Genomic DNA, 8647 nt, shown 5'->3' with positions numbered 1-8647 from the left:
ATGGTAGCTCATGTCGGTGACTTTGGCCTTACCAAGTTCCTCTCGAAAGGCATCAATGACGACTCTAATTCCAATCAGTCTAGCTCTATTGGAGTTAGAGGTACTATCGGTTACGCTCCTCTAGGCAACCAACTAATGCTCCTATCCCTAGCTATATTCAAAACTATCCAATTTATCTGTATTTATTATATTTTAGTTATCTATATCAGATGTTTAGCATATAAGTTACATGTTATTTTCCTAATAACTTTGGTGGCACTATACATGCAGAGTATGGTGTGGGAAATGAAGTGTCAACAAGCGGCGATGTCTACAGTTTTGGGATTCTATTACTGGAAATGATTACAGGAAATAAGCCTACTGATGACATGTTTAAAGGGGGGCTAACCTTACATGGCTTCGTCAGAGAAGATTTGGCTGGAGATGTTGTCGAGATCCTTGATCATGTCCTTGTTGAAGGCATAGACTCAACAGATAGCAACTTCTTGTTGGAGGCCCTGACTTCTATGCTCGAAATAGCACTTTCCTGCTCGACTGAGGTCCCAGCAGAAAGGTTAGACATGAATATTGTTTCTGCAAAGCTATCATCAATAAAAAACAAGTTCCTTGGAACTCGTTTGCAGCAACGAAGGAGAATTTGAGGAGGTAATTAATGTATTAACTACTGAATTTCCCTTACTAATGAGTAGTGATTATTTCTGTAACAATCAAGTTTTGTTCTTTTACTTAATTGATTTTATTTTCATTTATTCTGAGTGCAGGAACACGCGTGTGATCAATCACACTGCCTTACTAATTTCATCAATTCGCCCATAAGCATGATTGTGATTTTGTGACCACGAAGAAGAAAATGAGCTCATACACTTCTGTCACTTCTCTAATTATTAGCCTTCTTTTTCCTCTTACTCAATGAATAGTGCTTTTGTGTTCTAACTCAGGATGAGATTATGAAGGCAGCTATGTACTTAAGAATACAGTTTAAATTATTGTGATGTTTTTATATTTTGCTTGCTTAGATGTAAAACAACTATCATTTTTCATTTAATTAACGTAATGTAGCTTATGTGAACGAAGTTGCAGCTTATACAGCTAGACGTTTACACATATTGTTAACTGCTAACACCTTGGGCTTGGCCCTCGTATGCACCAAAATTAAAAAATCAATCAATTCATCATACTTTCTTACAAATATGAACTCAAAGATGGACTTGTGAGGCCAAATCAAATACTACGTATCACAAAATATCTACCCCAACTCGGATCTAAAAAGACAAAATCTTAAAAATAACTATAAACACACCTATTCTTAAATAATTGACACGTTTGATTTTTTTTTTTTTTTTTTTAACTATTTATATACTACATATTAACTAAGACCATCGTTTTTTAGTAACATATAAAAAAACAAATTTGTTCATAAATATTTTGTTAAATAGGTAATAATATGAAAATTTAAAATATCAACCTTTTTTACAACGTATATCACATGGGGCCAATCAATTCTTTTTCTCTATCTCTCTCTACTCCAATAAAAAACGGAGAAAGTATTTTATTTGCTCGTATAACTAGTGGTCTGGTGCACAGTAACGACAATCACTCCGTAATTAAACTTGTCAATCTTTCAATCCTAGAAATGACCCTATAAATTTTCTTAGAAAAAAGAAAAAGAAAGAAATGACCCCATAAAACGGGCTCAACGTTCTTTTAATTAATGGGCTGGGCCCGTAATGAGTTATGCACCGACACTTGGTACAATATTTATGGTCCTTTATTCAGAAATGAACATTTACTATAACAAAAATGAACATTTTCTAACTGAACATATTTTACAATAAATTTGTATTTCTCAATAACATTTTTATGTAGTATGATGTTCATTCTTAACAAATAAATGTTCATTTATATAATATTAGATTTATATTTTTTTTCAGTGTAATAGCCTCTTTATTTTATCTTATATTATAAATGTTTATTTTTATATGTTGCAATTTTCAATGACTAAATGAACATTTACTTACACGAAAGTGTACAAAATAACATGTGCACTTTTTATTGCATAGATGTTAAACAATAACATTAAAGAGACTATGAAATGGTGTGTTTATTTTTTACAACTGAAATGTTCAGTTATATAACATTTACAATCTTTTTTTCAGTTTCATAGTCTCTTTATTTTATTCTTATATTATAAATGTTCATTTTTACATATTGCAATGCTCAAATACTAAATGTTCATTTTTTTCTAATAAATGTTCATTGTTTTTCTAGTAAATGTTCATTTTTTCTAGTAAATAAACTTAAACAAGGAATATACTCACAATCAATCGTAAAGAAAGGAAAAGAAAACACACAAAATTATTCAAAAAAAAAAAAAACCTACATTGAATCAAAAAAGCAATAAATAAACTTACATTCATCCAATAATGAAGGAAGAATTGCAAATGAACAATCAGTAGCAAGCTCCATTTTCATAAACAAAAAAATCGAAAATCTTGAATACTTGAATATGTAGAACAATTCAACACCAGAAATCCAAAAAAAAAAGAAAAAAAAAATCGAATATGAACAATGAGAGAGAAAATATTGTAAAATCTAAAAGAGAGAGAAAGTTTGAATTAAATGAAAACAAATACTTTGTATACTCAACAAAGGAAACAAATATCGCTAGAAAATAACTTTAGAGATATTAGCAGAAAAAGAAAACAACATCGTTTAGAGGAATGATTAGCCAAATAAGAGTGGGCTCCATATTATAAATGTTCATTTTTATATATTGCAATGTTAATAAATCTTTATTTTTTTTCTAGTAAATGTTCATTTTGTTTCTAGCAAATATTCATTTTTATAGTGCAGGACCAGCTTCGTATGGCTGGGACTTTGGAAAAATTTGCGCACTTTGTAAGAATTTTAGTCTCTTTACTATGGCCTTTTGACCTTTTCTATCAATCGAATACTCTAATTACTTTTTTTTTTTTTGTGAAAAGAGTAGTTTATTAGCATAAATCAACAGTACAAAGTCTAATACTCTAATAACTCTAATTCCAATGAATCAGCAGCCATACACTCCATTATTCACCAAGATTTCTAAGCTCTCATCTCAAATTTAGGTAAACGTAGAAGAACCAATCCAAGAATCAAATGCCTCAGGTAACTTACAAAAATTTATGTTTAATCAAAGCTAGCCATTTTCAGATTTACTTTGAATTTTGTTTTTAATCTGTGTGACTGTAAGTTAGATTAGGTGTTATTTGCACTAATTTTATAATTAAACAATGATGAATCAATCAATCAATCAATCAATCAATCAATCAAAGCCTTAATCCCAAAAGTGGGGTCGGCTAACATGAACCAAATTTGATTATTCCGTGTAGTCATCAACATAAATCTTTCTCCTCCATCCCTTACGATCCAAAACTTCATCCTCACGTAAATCCATGCACTTCATATCCTTCCTCACTCCTTCCAACCAAGTCATCTTTGGTCTCCCTCTTCCTCGTTTAATCCCTCCATGGTCCCACTCTTCCACTCTTCGCACCGGTGCACCCTCGGGTCTCCGTCTTACATGTCCAAACCAACGCAGACGATTTTCCCTTAATTTATCTACAATGCCCGCCACACCTACTTTCTTGCGAATAACCTCATTTCTGATTCTATCTCTTAAAGTGTTTCCACACATCCACCTTAACATGCGCATTTCCGTAACCTCCATCTTTTTAATATGCTCTTTCTTAGAAGCCCAACATTCTGTACCATAGAGCAACACTGGTCTTATGGCAGTCCTGTAGAATTTTCCCTTCAACTTTAAGGGAATGCTGCGGTCGCATAGCACTCCCGTGGCCGCTCTCCATTTAAGCCACCCTGACTTAATCCTGTGGGTCACGTCTTGATCAATGTCACCATTCTTCTGGATGATCGACCCTAGGTACTTAAAACATTCACTCATGGTCAAATCCTTTCCATCCAAACTCACCACTTCATTGCTTGTCCCCCTCTGAGTGCCAAAACGACATACCAAATATTCAGTCTTACTCCGACTTAGCTTAAACCCTCTAGATTCCAACCTTTGCCTCCATTGCTCCAACTTGACATTAACCCCATCCTTAGTCTCATCCACCAAAACGATATCATCTGCGAACAGCATACACCATGGAACCTCATCTTGAATTGGTCTAGTTAATTCGTCTAGAACCGTTGCAAAAAGAAAAGGGCTTAATGCAGACCCTTGATGCAATCCGATTGTAATAGGGAAATCTTTTGTCAACCCTCCGCATGTCCTCACATTTGTTGACACATCCCGATACATATCCTTAACTAGGTCTACATACCTTCGTGGGATACCTTTCTTCAACATTGCCCACCAAAGTATCTCTCTTGGCACCTTGTCATATGCCTTCTCTAAATCAATAAAGACCATATGAAGATCTTTCTTCTTTACCCTATAAAACTCCATCATTTGTCTTATCAAATGGATTGCCTCCATAGTAGATCTCCCAGGCATAAAACCAAATTGGTTATCTGAAATGCTTGTGCATGCCCTCAACCTTTGTTCAATCACCCTTTCCCACAACTTCATAGTATGGCTCATAAGCTTAATTCCTCGATAGTTAGAACAATCTTGAGCGTCTCCTTTGTTTTTATAAACCGGGACCAAGGTGCTCTTCCTCCAATCTTGTGGGATCCTTGTAGCCGTCCATATCTTGTTGAAAAGGTTTGTTAACCAATCAATACCAATCTTACCCAAACACCTCCACACCTCTATCGGTACCCCATCAGGGCCAACCGCCTTCTTAGGTTTCATCTTCCTCAGTGCAATCTCCACCTCTACTCTCCTAATCCTTCGCACATACTCCATGTTGATTTCTTCATCACTCATAGAGGTATCTCCTATCACAACTCCATTACTTCCATTAAATAATTCATCGAAGTACCCCTTCCACCTGTCCTTGATGCCCTCCTCTTGCACTAGGACCATTTGGTTCTTATCTTTGACACACTTCACCATGCCAATATCCTTCCTTGCCTCTTGTCTTCTCTTTGCCATCTTATAAATGATCCTTTCTCCCTCCTTGGAATCAAGCTTTTCATAAACCTCCTGATATGCCTTTTCTTTTGCTTGGCGAACAGCTGCCTTTGCCTTACTCTTAGCCTCCTTATACGCTGCAAAGGTTTCATCACTCCTACATTTTCCTAAGGCTTGATAGCATTCCCTTTTTTGCTTAATTACTGCTTTCACCTCTTCATTCCACCACGAAGTATCTCTCTGTACCGAAGTTCTTCCCCTTACTTCCCCTAAGACCTCTTTGGCCACTCTTAGGAAACAGTTCTTCATTCGTAACCAGGTCATGTCCGGATCCACCTCTCCATCCCAATCCGCTTCTTCAATTACCTTTTCTGTAAAAACCTTAGCTTTTGCATCCCTTAGGGTCCACCATCTTATCCTTGGTTCTTCTTGTCTAACTTTTTTCTTCGCCTTCTCTTTCAGACGAATAGTCATTACCAATAGCCGGTGTTGGGTGACCACACTCTCCCCTGGGATAACCTTACAGTTTATGCAACTTTGTCTATCTATGCTCCTTGTGAGCAGGAAGTCTATTTGAGTTGCATTTGCTCCATTCCGAAAAGTTATCAAGTGTGAATCCCTCTTCTTAAACCAAGTATTAGCCAAAATTAAATCATATGATTGGGCAAAATCCATAATAGCTTCACCACCGGCGTCCCTCTGCCCATACCCAAAGCCTCCATGGACACTCTCATAGCCATCTCGGCTCGCCCCAACGTGCCCATTTAGATCCCCTCCAATATATAACTTCTCTGAGTGGTGGACACCCTGCACCACCTCGTCTAGGTCCTCCCAAAATTGTCGTTTCTCTTCTGCATCTAAACCCACTTGGGGAGCATAAGCACTGATAACATTCACAATCTTCTTGCCACATAGCAACTTCAGCCTTATCAACCTATCGTTCTTCCGATAGACCTCGATCACCTCTTTTGCCAACCTCTCATCGAGAACCACACCAACTCCGTTCCTAGCTCCACCATTCCTTGTTCTGTGGCTCGTTTCTTGCCCAACATACCATACCTTATACCCCAAAACCAAGCCTCGAGCTCCTTCTCCTGTCCATCTTGTCTCTTGGAGGCACATGATGTTCACGCGTCGTCTTTTCATTACTTCTACCAATTCTGCTGATTTTCCCGTAAGAGACCCCACATTCCAAGAACCAATCCGCAAACTAAATTCTTTTCTCCCACGCTCCCTCCTGATCCCAACTCCAAGTCCTTGATTATTTGACACCACAATTGGGCAATATGGCGCGTCGCTTCTGGGCGACGACCTAGCAACCCTTACATACTTATCACTGCACCCGGGTCTGGGAAGTGCAGCGCGTCGCTCAGTAGGGAACGCCCCAATGGCACGCCCTTGCTCATTTGACACCACACTCGGGCAATGTGGCGCGTCGCTTCTGGGCGACGACCTAGCAACCCTTGCATACTTATCACTACACCCGGGTCTAGGAAGTGCAGCGCGTCGCTGAGTAGGGAACGCCCCCACGAAAATATCTGTTTGGCTCATGTCATGGGATGTGACGAAGTTTTATACTGGCTGTCACTGGCCTACCGTAACCCTCCTCCTTTATCCAGGCTTGGGACTGGCAGCGGGAAACCCACTGGCAGCGGGAATCAATCAATCAATATATATATTAAAACTCAAAGGCAAGCATTGTAATCTTGCCACGTGTTGTCAATCTCGCCACGTGTTGCCATGTCACATACTATTACCAATCATCAATGTTTCCACACAAAAATTAATAATTTGTGAGCAATAGTATTTGAATCCATGACCTCATCTTCATTAAAGTTAAACTCTAACCATTACTCCAACAACAAATCTTATGATAATAAAGTTGTATTAAAAAGAGTTATTCATGTTCATAAATACAAAAATTTTAATAGCCAACTTATATGTGTATATTTTGACAACAATATAATTATAAAATTAATTTCATTTTTTTCCATTACTCAACCTTTAGTATAAGTTATACACTTATATTTAAGTATTAAAATGTGTAATCCAAATTTAAATAAAGGTTTTTTTTTTAACTAAGAAATTTGTTACTAGAAGAAATTTTAATGATACGATATAATATTTAGTTACTTCATATTAATTAATAATTAACAAATGGTCGATATTGTTTTTATAAAACCACCCATGTATGTAGGTGGCTGGCATGGGCGGTTGCCAGATTGGCTAGGTGGTTGGGCTTTGGCTGGTGGGTTTTGTTCTTAATTTGTTTTTAAATTTTTTTTTAATTTTTTTAGCCAATTGATTCGTGACACGTGTCACTTTAATTCAAAAAATAAATAAATAACTCATTCAACCGGTAACCGGTATTTGGGATTGAAGAAAAAGAAGACCCCCAAAGTTCGGATTATTCCAGAATAAATGAAAGTTGGGATTATTTTTTCTAATTTTTCCTTTTTAATATAGTATTTTTATATGCATACAATGACCCGGGGCAGCGCCCGGGCCAAAAAACTAGTTAAATAATAAAAAAGAAAGAAACTTGATTGATTGAGGTTCACCTGTATATTTCAAAATTGATTTTCATTCATGCAATTTTTATTTACTTTAGAGGTTAAAATTTATGATCTGCTAGGATTTTCCAAGTCAAGCGTGTGATCTCTAACCATTATTATTCCATTTCCAAAAAAGAATAGCAAATAAACAATCATCATGTTCAATTAGTAGTGTCTTGTTTCTGCATTTTACAGTTAAGTCGTCTCTCACCATTCCAAGTCTTTGTATGTAGGCCCCGAAGTCGGGGCTGGGTATAGGAGTACATTTTATCTCGTTCTGCAGTTAGTACATTAAGTGTTCAGAGGGGTTTTTTTAAAATTTACTTTTCCATATTAGAGAAATATGTTGTACTTGGTAACACAACTAGCACCTTAGGGTTCGTTTGGCATTGTTGTGGTTTTCTGTTTTTTGGTTTTTTGTTTTTTAAAAGTATAGGATATATGTCCCATAATGAATCAAAAATTATTTAAACATATTACAATTATAATAATTTTGAAAACTGACAACAGAAAGGTGGAAACACCTTTTTCTTGTTTTCTGTTTTTGGTTTTTGGTTTTCAAAAAAACAGGAAACTGAAAACCAAAAATGATGGCAAACAAGCCCTTAGAAATCGAGTTATTACAGACTTACAGTTAGACCTGGCAAATGGGTCATTCGGGTCGGGTCAAGTTCGGGTCAAAAAGTTATCGGGTCATGTTCGGGTCGGGTCGGGTCATTTCGGGTTTCGGGTTGATTTCGGGTTGACTGATAATCGGGTCGGGTTGGGTATCAGGTCAACACTTCGGGTCAAGTTTGGGTCGGGTCGGGTCAATTTTCGGGTCCAATTTTCAGGTCAACTTCGGGTCGGGTCAATTTTGAGTCGGGTCAATGCATTGGATTAAATTCAACTCAGTATATATATTTATTTATTTATTGACGAAAAACTCACTACATTTATTAAGGCTACTTTTTTCATGGAATATAGTAATTGTTTGACTTTTATTGACCTTTTTTTTTTGGAAATTTTGACTTTTACCACCAAAAAATTTGGACAAATTGTTTTTTACCACCTACTCTTTTAAAAGTTGTAT

The 8647-nt window shown here is 36.5% G+C and overlaps 1 protein-coding gene across 1 annotated transcript; it reads left to right on the top strand.

Annotated features, from left to right (window-relative positions):
• Positions 1–641, top strand: LOC145589098 (putative LRR receptor-like serine/threonine-protein kinase At3g47570). The gene is made up of 2 exons (XM_081645663.1): positions 1–100; positions 271–641. The coding sequence occupies exons 1-2, from the start codon at positions 1–3 to the stop codon at positions 639–641; spliced, it is 471 nt and encodes a 156-aa protein (XP_081501789.1).
• The last annotated feature ends 8006 nt before the right edge of the window (positions 642–8647 follow it).

Source organism: Chenopodium album, chromosome 17, assembly GCF_948465745.1.
Source record: "Chenopodium album chromosome 17, dcCheAlbu1.1, whole genome shotgun sequence".
Taxonomy (NCBI): domain Eukaryota; kingdom Viridiplantae; phylum Streptophyta; class Magnoliopsida; order Caryophyllales; family Amaranthaceae; genus Chenopodium; species Chenopodium album.
The sequence above is the reverse complement of the archived record's forward strand: the minus strand, read 5'-3'. Positions and strand labels throughout refer to the sequence as shown.

Excerpts from the sequence above, each read along its gene's own strand:
- LOC145589098 (XM_081645663.1), top strand. The coding sequence starts at position 1 with ATGGTAGCTCATGTCGGTGACTTTGGCCTTACCAAGTTCCTCTCGAAA. Across the intron at positions 101-270 it reads TAGCTCTATTGGAGTTAGAG|AGTATGGTGTGGGAAATGAA; the intron begins GTACTATCGGTT and ends CTATACATGCAG.